The sequence below is a fragment of the Leuresthes tenuis genome, unplaced genomic scaffold (genome assembly GCF_036924035.1).
Source record: "Leuresthes tenuis unplaced genomic scaffold, fLeuTen1.0.hap1 SCAF_4, whole genome shotgun sequence".
Lineage (NCBI taxonomy): Eukaryota > Metazoa > Chordata > Actinopteri > Atheriniformes > Atherinopsidae > Leuresthes > Leuresthes tenuis.
This window is the reverse complement of record NW_027325358.1, coordinates 2821040-2836237: the sequence shown is the minus strand read 5'-3', so window position 1 is coordinate 2836237 and position 15198 is coordinate 2821040. Positions and strand designations below refer to the sequence as shown.

At 43.4% G+C, this 15198-nt stretch overlaps 1 protein-coding gene across 9 annotated transcripts in view; it reads left to right on the top strand.

Moving 5' to 3' along the window:
- Positions 1 to 15198, top strand: part of sh3pxd2aa (SH3 and PX domains 2Aa) — a 111702-nt gene that overhangs the window by 25469 nt on the left and 71035 nt on the right. For 8 of the 9 annotated variants that reach the window (XM_072384077.1, XM_072384075.1, XM_072384074.1 and 5 more), the window contains exons 3-5: positions 8493 to 8568; positions 10670 to 10746; positions 12925 to 13016. In XM_072384077.1, coding sequence (XP_072240178.1) covers positions 8493 to 8568; positions 10670 to 10746; positions 12925 to 13016 — 245 coding nt within the window. Of the gene's footprint in view, positions 1 to 8492; positions 8569 to 10669; positions 10747 to 12924; positions 13017 to 15198 lie in introns of those variants that run through there. The other variant, XM_072384078.1, reaches the window with a different exon arrangement.

Here is a 15198-nt window from a genome sequence, read left to right as displayed (position 1 = left end):
AAGTGGCTTTTATTCGACCCACACAATGAAATCCTAAACTCGTAAAGAAGCATAAGAGGGGATCGTTAAAAGCCTTGGATAGTGACAGTCTTCTGATGTCACTGCTGAACTGTGTTAATAAGATCATAAACAAAGTCTTGTTTTCATAAAATCGGTTCATTCTTTCAGCATAATTCCAGCCCAGGTGTGTTTTAATGTGTCTCCACAGAAACCTGTTTGGACACATCACATGAATACTTTCAGCTGTTAAAACATCCCAACGGCCTTTTTAGATCACATGCATTAATTGCTGCTGACATCGTGGAACACGCCGGTCACGGATCATAAAATATCAGAGTTTATTCACTCATGAAACAACCTCGCTTTAGTTTTCTTGTCATTTAGTGACTCCACACCACCAGAAAGGCTAATTTAAATTGACATTTTTCTTCCCTCCACTTTGTTTCCATCACTTTCTGCCTCTTATTTCTCGGTCTGTTGTGTTCCAAACCTCACTTGTTGTTTTCCGTCCACGCCCTAAGTGAAGGCCATTCGGTGCATTTAACTCGTGGTTCAGCCACAATGCCCAAGATGTGTCCTGGCTGTCAGCTTGGAAACTTTTGAGACAGATAGCCTGTCTGAATGAGGTCCTCCTCTTCTGTTACTGCTCAACTTTGGCTCAGGTATCGTAGGAGCTTTTCCTCTCCGCCTTTGCCTGCAGTGTAACTGTAAATTGGCTGGCCTACTTATGTAACCAAACCAAAGCAATCCTAATTGTAAGCCACCCGCTCAGACAGAGGTTGCGGCCGCTCTGGAAGGCGAAGCTTCGTCAAGCTAAATTCAGCCAAGCAGCTGAAATGGTAAACGGCCTGAAAATGCCAGTGGAACAGATCAAAAATGATTGGACAGCCAGTGATTAAAGTGATCCTGGTCTGTCCTGTTATTATAGCTCATCCCTGGATTTATTTAAGATTAGAAAAAACGGACATTTTTTACTCAAATGTAAGGAAAGTGAAAAGCAAACACTGTTCACTCACTGGCTCCATTCAGTCTCAGAGGTTTTCTCATTACAAATGCTGTATTATCCCAGGATGGATGGATTTGTACGTGTTCAGGTTGGTAAAAGCGTCACCTTGGGAAATTAAAAGATGGAGACCTCTGGATTGGTCCAGTTGTTTGAAACTGTGTTTTCTTGCCTGGAGGTCTGCGGTTATTTCAGCAGGACGATGCCAGACCTCATTCTGCAGGACTTCCAGCAGCTTCAGACACTCAGAGTGTGTGAGCTCGGCTGCCTGCCTGCAGTCCACATCTGTCTCCTGCTGCAGATGTTGGAGCATCATGAAGAGGAGAACCAGACAACAGCAACCAGGGACTGTTGAGCAGCTGGAATCTGGGATTCAGCAGGAATGGACACAGATTCCTCTGAAAAACTGCAACAATCAGTTCCCAAAACCATTAAAAAGAGTCATTAAAGGAAGCTGAAGGAACACGATGGGAAACATGACTTTTTCTTTTTTATTGCATCACATCAAATTCTAGATTTTTTTAACTTTCACAAATTTAATTAAGTTTCAACAAAGGTTCAAATTTTGTTGCATTTTAAATTTTTTTTGTTTAATTTATCAGCTGTTTTTTGTGTTTATCTTTGAAGAACATTTGCAAAAGTTTCCCTCATTAACGGCTGCACAACTGTGAGGTCAAACTGGGACGGAATAATTCGCTCTGTTGAAAAGAGACGCGGGGGAGCACTCTGAAATATAATACGTGCACTTGTTCCCATCCCAGCCAGAGAGAGATCTGCAAAACAGAGACGTGAAATAAGCCTGATAACATTAACGTGTAAATCCTGTGGAAAGTATTAGGATTTAACTGCTGCTACGTCTGTTTGGAAGCTTTTTAAAGACAAACAAATGTTGGTTCTGACACAGAAAGATCGAATCTAAATTCATTTTTGGAATAGTTATTGAGTTTTTGTGAGCCCAGCATGTTTGTATTTGCTTAAAGGAGGTGCTCCTGTTAATACAAAACCGAATTCCTGTTCATCCCTCAGAGAAAACAGGATCTCGTTCCATGGGGGGAGTTTCCCAGTCAAAGTCCATCTCTGGAGCCTTGTTCTAAAGGCCTCAACAGTTCCTGAGGCTGGGGAGTGATGACAGAGCGACTGAAGACAGACAAAAGTCACCAAACGCCTGCACCTGTTGTCATACTGAGCGGGGGGGGGGGCGGCATAACGCTCGGCAGTGTTGACATACTCAGGAGCGCAGCTCTGACAAATCAGACAAATCCAACCCTCCACTCCCACACAAGTATTTGCTGTATTAAAAGATGAAGGAAACCAGGATATCATGTTCCATCCTAATATAAAGTGCCACTCATGGGCAGTGATTTGTCCAGATTTGGTGCCAAGGTGCCAGTTTATATTTAGAGGCATCAACTGGATGACTGCGGTTGGAAAGAAACGCCTTACCCCCCCCTTACACCCATCTGCCTCTGAAACTGAATATGGCTGAGTGCTAATGCGTGTTCAGACTCCTTCCATGTGCTCCATTCTAGAGAATAAAGGTGGCATTCCTCTCATGTGAAAGATTTGTGTTCATTTAGTCTGATTTTACCCAGAGAGGACGGGATGATGTGAAAGGAAACAACGTGTTTACAACACCTAAAGCGAGACTTTAATCAGAAACTGGAAGAGCAGCGACTTCGAAGCCTGGCTGGTTGTCACCACAGAACGATGAGAAGATCACATGTTTGCCTTGTCATGCCGGTCATGAGTTCCTCCACAACTTCTGTGTGTTTGTGTTAACTTCCATTATATTCTGTTCCACTACTGCGGAGCCCTGGGTAAACCCTCACTGTCACATGACCCCCGACAGGAAGTGAGACATCAATTTGCTGCACATTAACAGAACAGTGCGGCATCCCCCGAGTTTCTGCCTGCGGACTCTCACTGCTCCTTATATAGAGGCTCTATTCTTAGCACATGATGTGAAGAAGGAGGTACTGTTGCTCTCACTCTGCTGGCCTTGTTGTGTCTTCTGGTTAAAGTGACCAAACTGTGGAGGATTCTTCCATTTGAAGTGGTGTCAGTGAGTTGGAAAGTTCCACAAATGATTCTGGAAACAAGAGTTGTTTCTGGTTTTGACTTTTTTCTGCAACAAATTTAAAGTTGATCTGACGTTGGTTCTGAAATGAGCTGATCTGGGGAAGGTATCCCACACTCATAGAGTCAGTGCGGCTACATGAGCGCCATCGGATTGGATTAAAGGCTAAATTACAATAAGACTGAGTTAAGTTCATGTAGACGCCTTAATCTGACTACAAATTGAACCGGATCAGGTTACTCGCAGTCAGATTAAGACCCTGAGATAACTCTGTTGATAGTCGCCCTAAATGTGCTTGAAGATTTATTTATTTTTTCCCGCGATGGTCACCCGGAAGTCAAAGGAGACGATATTCCTGTTGTTGTCGTCAGAAAGAAAGAAACAAGGCGATGGAGAATGCGCCGTTGTGCATCTCTGTGCCATAACCAGCTCATCACAGATGGAGAGGGACGCAGCTTCATCTCACTCTGCGTTCGCCATCTTTCTGAATGCCTGAGTTTGTTGTTGTTGGTGGTGAAGACGTCAACAGGAAGTGGCTCTATTAGCGATAGCTGAAATGGGGACAGCGCCACCTATGGTACCGGGGTATGACCTGCTTTGTGCCAGTGATTCCATTCATTCACCGCCATATATCCAAGGATAATTACCTCAGATAAGGAGCAGAACCCAACTGTAGCTGTAATCCAGTTAATCTCATCATTTAGACCCACTGACTGTCTTCAGAGAGTTAGTTTTTAGTACTTTAGCTTCAGATCAGGAGTCGAATCCTTCAGTTTTAACCCAAAACTGAGGCATGCACTTGGGTTAACATTGTGTGCACCCCTAAAAACAAAGAATTACTAAAAAGTATGATTTGGAAAAGAGTGAGTAACCAAACAAATGATCTGGCAAAGAACAAATAAAAGTAAAAGTGAAATGGGGACAGCGCCACCTATGGTACCGGGGTATGACATGCTTTGTGCCAGTGATTCCATTCATTCACCGCCATATATCCAAGGATAATTACCCTCAGATAAGGAGCAGAACCCAACTGTAGCTGTAATCCAGTTAATCTCATCATGGAGACCCGCTGTATTTTTCCTCATTCATGAAACAAAGACACGAGACCTCATGATAGTTGTTCGCTGCGACTCTTCTGAAGATTCTGCATCTTTAAAGCTCAGTTATGAGAGATCTGACCTTGGATGTAATTTGGGCCAGTCCAGAACCACATCAAGTGTAGCTGGATTGTGTAGGAGGCTCATTCTGGTTCTGACTGTGTCCAGTGTCCCAGGCTACGTCTGGACTTTGTGAGGCAGGATTGAAGATGTAGTTCTCTGACTAGCAGCCACACAGGCAGCACGAGGCATTGCACATCTCAGTTTTAAACAACCATGTCGGGTATTTGTACCCCCCCTCACATTCGTGTCATAGCAGCAAACATTCTCCTTTAATACACAAAAGCCACAAAGTCCTCTTAGGAAGGGAGACGGTGGTGTGGATGGTGTCATTAATCACAGCTCTTTCAGTCATGAGACAAAAGCACAAAATCACAAAAACACTGAACTAAAACGCTTCCGTTTCCACCTGGTTTAGTTTAGGAATCTGACATTATAATCACAGTCAGACATAGAGCATCAGTGGATGTAGTTTGGTGACAAGCTAACATGTTAGGACAACACTTTTTGTCACTTCCTGGTTGGGTTTAGGCAACAAAACGTATGTACACTGCTTTGACTTGCACGTGTTCTTATTACCACTCAATGACACCAGAGATGACATAAATGTGACTCTATTATATGTCCAAAACAAGCCATGGGGACAGTTTCAGAGGGGGTGAAAATATGTGCCTCTGAATGCAGGGTTTGCTTTTTAGCGGTTTCTAATATGCTACATGATACATGAGGCTTATTTTCAACAGTTAAATGATTCTTTACTCCTTTTTTTTGACTGAATTAACGGTTCGATACAAATAGTTATCCTCACATAGACGTGGGCTGAGGGCTCGTCAGTGGAGCCAGACATGCAGCTTTGCAGGAAATTTTCTCTGAAAGATTTTGCCAGCAGCTCAGCCACATGCAGCTTTCAGAAAACAGAGACAAAACAGACGACAGCCACAGCATTTCTGTTTATAGAGCCATTTCTTATCACTCCTTATCGCTCAGTGTTCCCATCTCACTGCCACAGCACATGCTGTGCATCATAAGAAAGAACCAACTAAACGGTGCCAACTATTCTTCCAATCGATTTTCATCTATTTCATTGATTAGTTGTTGGGCTTTGCCCCTGCAGCTCACCTAGTGGAACCATTTATGAAGATTTAAACACTGCTATCTCGGTTTTATTCCAGCAGCTCTTTGCTGCTCTCTCCCCACACCTCTCCTGTCTCTACAAACTGACCAAATCCCAGTGTTAGACCCCTGAAACCTTCCATGGGTTCTTTGACTTTAATTAATCACTTTAAAACTCTTTTAATTCGATGGTACCACTGATGTTCTAACCCAAAGCAGTCTGTTCCGACCTTTGAATCAGCTCGAATTGGTCGAAGACAAACTAAACAACATAAGTGTCGTGTTTTAGAGCTTTGCATAAAAGCTTCTGTGTATAAAAGTAAACATTACGTCATCCTAAGCTGAACTGACTCGGAGGAAAAATAATAAAATCCTCTTACATTCTTTTTTACCTGACTCCCAACATTTCCACCAGTGGCCCAGAGCTGCACAGCATCATCCAATCATGTCTCTTCACAACTCTTCTTCACGCTCTCCCTGTGCTGGTTACCAAGGAGACAGTGAAGTGAAGTCTGAGAAGTGGAGCAATGGTTTGGCATGGATGTTATTTATTATTTTTTTTTATCTTATTCTTTCCTTACTCTCCTCACATGAGTGGAATATTACCACCGGGACGAATATGACGAGTTTAGGAAGTGACACTTGTGCACACATACGTCCACACACCCAGCCTGTAGCCATGCACGTGAAAAAGCACTCGAGTTCCAGGCTGTGTCACCTGATCCTCACAGTCCCACCTGTTCTCACCATTTTCTCTCTTGGTTGTCCTATTCCAGGCGGGTCGCACGCTTTCTCTTGCCAGGAATCTGTCAGCAGCGACAGGAAAGAGTTTCTTTCAGGTCAAGCCTCAACCAGCCAAAGGCAGAATTTAATAATGAACCGACCTTGATCCAAGTGGGTCACTTTGAGTTGAAAAAAGAAAGTGATGTGGACTGAATCCCATGAAAATGTGCAGAGACCTGACATGTCAAGCTGGAAAGTTTGCTTTCTGGCCTGCAAACACAGCAGGACCTGCAAAATGTTGGGTTGCCAGTTCTTCATCTGCCTGTCCTGATGTAAATTCATACATTCAGCTGGATTTTGTTCTTTTTGTCCCAGGCAGCAGGGGTGAGGAGTTCAAACAGCTCGCTCTGCTGCAGGCTTAGTGCTGTCACAGCAGTGAAGTTATTGTGAGAATGCAAGAACATGGCAGCTCTGAAAAATATTTTTGAGGAGGTTTTAGGATTAATACACAGGCGATTAATCTGGATCATGGCCTGAGTGGCGCTGACTTTGTCTTTCCTGGCGTTCTGTAACTCCTCAGCCGAGCAGAACTGAGTGAGTTCAGAGGAAAGGTGGGTGCAGCCTGACATATGGACGCTGGAAACTGGATCTGGAGACAGACGTCTCAGCAGGGGACACGAGGGAATATTGTGTGTATGTTTCTCCGAAAAATCAGAGACCATTAAGCTCATAAGTCAGTATCCTCGGGTCTTTTAAGGTTTTCAGTAGTTAGACACAAACACAGCTTATGTCTGTTATGCTCTACCTTTGAACTTCCTCCCCTCTGTTTTCATGCATTTTGCTCTCTTTCCTCTGAACTTCCCAGTCTATCATGTGCTGGTAGTAGAGCAGTAACGGTGGTGCGTTTCCTTTTCCTCTGATGTCACTCTTGGATTGTTTATTTAAAGAATGAAAGTGGACAAACACAGCAGGGCCGACCCCCTCCAGACAGCGACCCCTGACCTCCTGACCTCCCTTATGGCTTTCTTTCTGCCTGCACCTGCGGCTCTGATGTGAGCGCTTCTTTCACTCGGTTCTTCTTGCTATGTTTTGGGACTCTTTGTGGATCCACCACTGCTTTGCATCCATAGAACCAACAAGATATCCGTTTGAATTACATGCATTATAGCTGTGCAGCTTTGAGTCTTGAAAAGCTTCACGTTTCCTCGGGATAGAAAATATTTAAGATGGTAAAAAAGGACAATCAAAAACCTGACTTGCTGCAGTCTTCTGCTAAGTTACAGGTGTTTTTGCTGAGAAACATGCACCACTTATTGGCTGGAATTGAAGTAAAAGAAGTTAGTTGACCCCTGTGAGCTTTTCTCGACAGACAGGCAGTATTAACTTAAAGGGGAAGTTCAGTTTTTTTAAACCTGGACCTTATTTCTGGCATGAAATACGTTCATCTACTCACCGAGAACAGTTTGGTGAAAGTCGGCGTCCTTCGGAAGATATTTAGATAACTGGAGATCCATATAAGGGAGTGAACGGGGCTTAGAGGATGCAGCCTCTAAATAAGGCATTATCTGTCTTTATTTCACCAATACTTTAAGAAGAATGAATGAATGAACGTGTGCTATAGCTCTGTTAGCTCATAGCTGCTGTTATGTGGCTACTTGCAGCTATAGGAGAGCTAACGGAGGGATTTCTACACAGGCACTCTACTGGGACCACTTCATCCACACGCATGGCTGCAAATCAAGAAGAATGAATGAATGAACGTGTGCTATAGCTCTGTTAGCTCAGAGCTCTGTTAGCTCATAGCTGCTGTGTTGTTGTTATTGGCGGCTATCGGGGGGCTTATAGAGGGCTTTCTACACACTCGTCTGCTGGGATGATGTCATCGACCTGCTGCTGCAGCTCAGCTCATTCTCTTAAACATTAGGACTCCACTACAAAATGGCGTTGTCACTATATAGTGGTTATGGAGTGATTTCGGACAGCCTATTATACTCAGAGTCGTTGTCCAATCTGATTAATATTCTGCCGTGTTGCACAAAAGTCCGTGTGAAGTTAGCACGGAGTAAATAAGCTGTGCTGCAGCGGCACGTGTCGCCTTTAAGTGATAAGAACTGGGATGCTGTGCTCCCAGAAAATACTGAAACACTCCCTTTTTTAATTTCTGTCTCTCAGTTTAAGAAAGTGAGATACTCTGCAGAAGGTATTGAGCTTGGAAAGTGCTTGTGGGCACTTTTAAGATGTGGAAAGAGCCAAGCCATGTGTTTATGCTAAGCTAATTGCCTCCTGGCTCCAACATGATACATGAGATTGATATTGATCATCTTATCTCTCACTAAAAAAAAGAGAGCAAATGAATCCCAAAATGCTGAACCTAGCTGGTGGTAAAGCTAAACTGTTTCCTCTCTTTATGTTTCAACAGATGCAAATTCTTGACAAGTTCCCAATCGAGGGAGGGCAAAAAGACCCAAAGAAGAGGATCATCCCATTTCTCCCAGGTAATAGCCTGCTCCTGCAGCTCCTGGACAGACTCCCATATTAAAAATGCATGACTGGCAGTCGTGGGGCGTCAATATGAGCTGGTTGGCGATGCCGGTGTTGTGTGTGTGTGTGTGTGCAGCAGTGTGTGTTACTGCTGATGAGGCGATATCTGCGACTTTCAATCTCAGCTGTTTGTAAAACCTGTTTGTCTGTTTATTTTTAATAATTTTACGTGTCGATGGCTCAGATTGGGGTTATTTTCTACTTTGTTTACACACACTCACGTCTATGTGTGTGTGAATTCTGTTTGAGTCACGCTACACACACACTCTCAGGTTTATCGTGACCCGCAGTACAGTGAAGGCAGTGATGGATGGCAGCATTTGTGGCAGCTCAGCATCTGTTGCAGGGATTCTGTTTATCCTGTAGATCTCTGTAGATTCATTTGTGCTTCGGGGGTAAAGTATTTTTGTCTATTTACAGTAGTTTATTTTGGTAAATACTCTGTTTAAGCCCTGTGGCCTCCACATGGTCCTAGCATTAACTGCTACAAATGCTCCCGAGCTATCTCCCCTCTCCCCTCAAGCTCCCCCCCTTCTTGATCCTCTGCCTCCCCCTTCTCATTCAAATGTCTCTTCCTCACAATTACAACCAAACATCCACCCCCCCTCTTTTCTATGAAGCCAGTGGCGCCAGATGCAAACATTGCGTATTGTCTGTGGGAACATAATTCAGGTTAATCTCCTCTACCCTTGCAGAATGACACTTAATGGACTTTATAATTGGAAAGAATTGCAAAAGCCCATTAAGTTGCAGCACTGACGTTTCTCACTCCCCCCAGTTGGTCTAAAAATGCTCGTCACAAAAGTCCCACTGCTCACATTCAGGAAATATTTTGCTTCAATTCAGAGACTTTTGAAAATAAAACATAAAGCACCTCCTGGATATTTGAAAGAGAGAAAATAAATCTCCACAGAGGAAAGAAAATCTTAAGGTTCAATGTGTGAAACCTGGAAAAAGGTTCATGTCGAAAACTATTTCATGGAAGCAAAGAGCTGCTTTTTCCCTGGATATTAAACATCTGAACATGAATCAGTTCAGTCAACAGCCTCATCAGTGTCACTGGCTCTTTGGCAGTTTATCTGCAGTCACTCTTCCCTGATTTTAACAAACCAGTCAAAACATTTTCCGTAGCGATGACGTTTTTCAAACCCTTGAAACGTCTCATTTTGCTTCGATGTTGATCAGTTTTAATCAATATTACCGTATTTTTCGGGCTATAAAGCGCATTAAATGAAACAAAACTCAGAAAAGTCAAACTTTATTCAACTTTGAGTTCTAAATCCGCTTCGTCAGCATGTCTCTGAACAGGAGCCATTTTTGGGGCAGCAGGTATAGAAAATGAATAAATGAACCTTAATGTTGAAGCACAGATCGTATTACTCGTGACTACGGTGGCCCGTAATGCTCAATCCATCCAGCAGTGCAGCTTCGTAGCTTTCCAAGGCCGTGCTAAAACATTTTGACAGATTTTTGAGCGCCGTGTACCACATAAAATCGGTTCTAGGTCAGAAAGCACAACCAGAATTAATTTATACATTAGGCGCAGCGCATTTTAAGGCAGGCTGTTGGTTTTTGAGGAAATTAAAGGATTTTAAGTGCGCCTTATGGTCCAAAAAATACGGTATTTCTTGTTAAATGAAGCCAGGCTTTGTTGAAATGTGTGTGTAGTCCTCATAGAAAGGTAATGGTCAATGTGCCAACAAGTGTGACTAATGTGTGACTGTAGGGTCTCGGTCTCTGCTGTGGTATCACTAATATTCCCCCATCTGTGTTTAATCCAATGTTTTATTCCAAAAGCCATGACACAGGCAGAAGTCATGGTTTCCAGCTGAGTAAGAGGCAGAGTTTGTGTGTTTGTGGGATCACATTACTGACATCTCCTGCTGGATTTGAGTATTACTTTTCCTATTTTCACAGGGAGCTGTATGCGTTTTATTAACTCTTTTGTGTTCCCTGGCTGTTCCCTGGCTCCTTCGTCTAACATCACATTCCTTTCTTTTTTAAAAAGTCTTCCCTCCATTTTGATTTTTTTGTTCCCTTTCCTCCCCTTTCCAGGCAAAATCCTGTTCCGGAGGAGTCATGTGCGAGACGTGGCCATGAAGCGGCTGCGTTTCATCGATGACTACTGCAGGGTAAATAGGCCTTACTGTAAACATCCCTCTGTTCCCCTTCTGACTCTGGGCAACGCTCCCAAGCCCGTCAGGGATCAAAGGTCACGATCCGTGCTCGCCTTTTCACATGCTGTAAACATGGGACATGGAGCTCAGACACTGTTGGGAACACGGAGAAGTTATGGAGAGAGGCCTTTCTGTCAGGAGCTGCTGAACAACTCAGGGGTTTATTAAAGGGGAACTCCGGTATTTTTAAACCTTATTTCTGGCATGAAATACGTTCATCTGCTCACTGAGAACAGTTTGGTGAAAGTCGGCGTCCTTCAGAAGATATTTAGATAACTGGAGATCCATATAACGGTTCCTTAGCTAGGATATTATTTTTTGAATTGGCTCCATATGAATTAATTGGATTATGATTACAATGAATTGAATTCCAATTGGCTTGAATTGGACTATATTACTTAAGTGTCTTGAGATGACAATTGTTGTAATCTGGCGCTATGTAAATAAAATTTAATTTAATTTAATTTAATTGAATATAACAGAGTGAACGGGGCTTAGAGGATGCAGCCTCTAAATAAGGCATTATCTGTCTTTATTTCACCAATACTTTAAGACGAATGAATGAATGAACGTGTGCTATAGCTCTGTTAGCTCATAGCTCTGTTAGCTCATAGCTCTGTTAGCTCATAGCTCTGTTAGCTCATAGCTTGTTGTCCTCCAGGGGAATAGGTGGACTTTCTACATAGGTGTCTACTTGGACACGCGCACTTATTTACTCCGACGCATTCATTCATTCATTCTTCTTAAAGTATTGGTGAAATAAAGACAGATAATGCCTTATTTAGAGGCTGCATCCTCTAAGCCCCGTTCACTCCGTTATATGGATCTCCAGTTATCTAAATATCTTCCGAAGGACGCCGACTTTCACCAAACTGTTCTCAGTGAGTAGATGAACGTATTTCAAGCCAGAAATAAGGTTTAAAAATACCGGAGTTCCCCTTTAAATAAGTTGTTCATCAGGCTTCTCCGTCACTGCACACCACCAGATTGACTTCCATTCAAATTCCCATCCAGTAACAAACAGACTTCGCCCTGCATTAGGAAAAAAAGACCCTCCCCCAATTACCACCTCCTTCCCACAAAGAGATAAAGAAAACTTGAAAGTGATGGCGTTTTGTAATTATGCAGTTCAAGGGTGACTTGTCTTATCACTTCCTGTTCCCACTCTTATTAGTTATTTCTATATTGTACACCGGATCCAGATCCTTTCCTCCATCACACCCCCCCCACTCCCTTCCTTCCTCTTGGCATAAAGCCACAGTAGCAGTGAGAAGTGGGTTCATTACATCAGCTTTGCGTTCTTATATTTCCACACACACACAATTAGGCAGCAGTAGCCCTGGCCTGCATTGGGAAGGGTGAGCCACAGTATCAGCTCACTAATTGGGACCAAAAGAAGTGTAGAAATAAAAGCCGTTACACATATCTGAAATGATCCTCAGCTCAGCAGAGGCGAAGCTGTGAAAAAACGACTCTTCATTACCCAAATAACCTGCAGCACTGTAATGTTTACAGCTGCTCCAGCAAACTTGGGCTTTTCATCCAGCATTGTGGAGCGTCTCACTCTGTTTACTTCCTACATCCTGTTCACGAGGCAAACAACAGAGAGGAAGAGTAATTACCAAGTTTTCTCACAGGCTCTGTGTTCTGGAGATTGGTGGATGCTGAGTTCAGCCAGCTGTGGATGCACAGTGTGATACGAGCTCTTCAATCACAGTCCCAAGGCTCTCAGTAATACGGGCTCTGATAAAAGTAAATAATAAAAATGTAGCTCAGACTGTGGCAATTTGGATTAAAAATGTAGGCATGTTGTTCACGGTCCAGCTGGTTGGATAGAGGCAGTTGGATCATTAGATATAGATGATTAGACTGACATATGATCCCCTTTGACTGTGGTGGGACGAGAGCAGTGTCCCTGATCAGTGATTTCATTAGTTTGGTTGCCAAAAGCCTTAATGGTGCATCCAAACAGAATAAAAACCTGAACTACACCTCAGTTAACAACAAACATAAGTCACCCGAGCCACGTTTACAGTAAGAAAGCTGATTATTCTGAAGCTTGAAGTGAATAGTGGAAGGGATCCACTCTGTTTTCTGGGAAAACCTTCACTCTGTCTTTCTTCCTCTCTGCAGGCTCTTGTGCGACTCCCCCCTCAGATCTCTCAGAGCGAGGAGGTGCTGCGCTTCTTTGAGACAAAAGCTGAGGACATCAACCCTCCAGTGGAGTGAGTATCATATGCAGAACGCATAAAAACACAAGCATATGTGCACACGCTTTAGGTTTAGGATAATCTGCTGGATGAGGCTGGTTTTTACAGTCAAAAAAAGGTCTCTCAGAAGTGATTGTATGTCTTACTTCATCCTTTCCTTCACTGCATGGCTGTTTCTGCTATTTACAGCGTTGGTTTTGGGACTTTAGGGACACTTTCCCTGTAACCAACTTGATTCTGTATCAGTGTTTTCTACATAATTATCTCCTATAGCCTTTATAAGCTTTTTTTAAGGGGTCATTTAACATAGATATGACATATGAAGACATTTACTTGGTCAGCTACTTTTCCAGAGAATGACTTCAAATGCAGACTTCCCAGGCAGAAGCAGGGAATTCCGATTATGCAGGAATACCTTGAATGCAGCACCATTAGGAGGCTGTAACACCAGAATGTGCCAAACTCTTAAACATCAATAAAACATGGGCAGAGCTGAAAGCTATCGTTGTGGTACGTGACAGAGGAATTATGACAGAGGAATTATGGTGTGGCAGTCTGGGCCATCTCTGCAGGGTTTTCAGCAAAGCATATCGCAGGAATTTTGTTCAGGAAATTGTGTGAATCTGTATATTAGAAATAGAGGTATCCCATGTCTTTTTTTGGTTGTCTTGCCTGTTTTATGCGCATGTCCTTAATCTGCAGTAACCTTGCTGAAGCTCAACGATGCATGTCAGAGCAACGAGTGTCGGTTTCACGTATAAATCACACTTTATCGGCATAAAAAGGACGTCCTCCGTAATCATTATCAAGGACTATGAGCATAAATCTTCTATGAATTTAAGTTTTAGGTGTTTGAATTGAGAGAAATGTGCACATCTTTGGGCTGCACCCTTACGCCTAAAACAGCAGGCACAGGCTTACAGAAGCAGCCATGCTTAATGTGGTTATCTCAACTTAATTATCTCATTATCTTGAGATGACAAAGGTCTTTTTTTGTTGTAAAAACAGCTTATTTAGTCATTTTCTCAACATAGAAATGTAGTTTCCTTGACATCACGGGTGAATGTGTTTTGTTAGTTCAGCCTTATAAAGTTAATTTTCCCATCAGCACAAACAGCGATATAAGGACGAAGCGGAGCTGGTTAAACTCTTATCTGTGCCCACAGACGCCGCTGGCTGTGCTCAACAGGCTCAGACATGAACTAAACTCATTGCAGCACACAGAATTACACATGCGTGCCCTGACTTAATGTTGTAGATCCTCCCCAAGTGTCTCGGCTGTGACGATGAAGGATGAAAGTGGACGTTAACCCTTTAACTTCCTGCTCAACCGTTTGGTGGAGCAAATAACGCCGACTCGGTGAATTATTGCAGGCCGGGCCGCTCTGAACCTGCATGCGTATATTCATGTGGATTAAACTCATGTGAAGGGATTCTGCTGCACAAAATGCCAACACGAAGGAGTCGGTGCGGAGCTGCTTCTTCTGGATCGCTGCAACAAACCGCTCTCTGCTTCTGATCACTGCGAGCTCATTATATCTCAGTCTGCTGTCACTTCCAAGTCTATCCCCAAATCAGCGCTTTCTCACTGGCTTAATTTGTTAAAGCCTCACACCAGGCCACACAGGGGCTGAGGGGGGAGGTTATGAGGAGCGGGGAGTGAATGAATGCAGGAATAGGAGGAGAAAGACTTGCTTCATAGCAGCAGATCGGCCCGTTGGGTGGCTGTTAATCAGAGAAGACGCTACTCCTCAAACCCCAACGCCAGCTTTGCATCCTTTGTCTGGAACGTGTTCCTGGATGAAGTGAGACTGCAGCACCCAAGGCACTCCAACGCAGTTCTCTCGTTGCACTGATGGTGTGTTTTTTGTATTATTTTAATGACTTTTCTCCTCATCCATCCACCTCTCCTCTCTTTGTGACCTCTCTGTCGGTGTTTTCCAGCAACAGATCATCTCTCCCCTCGTCTCCCTTTAATCGTTTGTGTCCAACTCGCCCTCATAAATTCAAGTATGTCTAATTGACTACAACCCTCAAGGTTACGAACACCGCCGCCAACGCGATTGTTCTTTGATCAACAGCTTTTCTCCCCTCAACGTCCTCAAGGCGCTCCATCAAACCTGCGTTTTTGTCTCTTTTACTGCCTCTCTCCCTTCTCTCATTTGACTTATGCTCTTTATCTCTTCCAGTTTCCTCT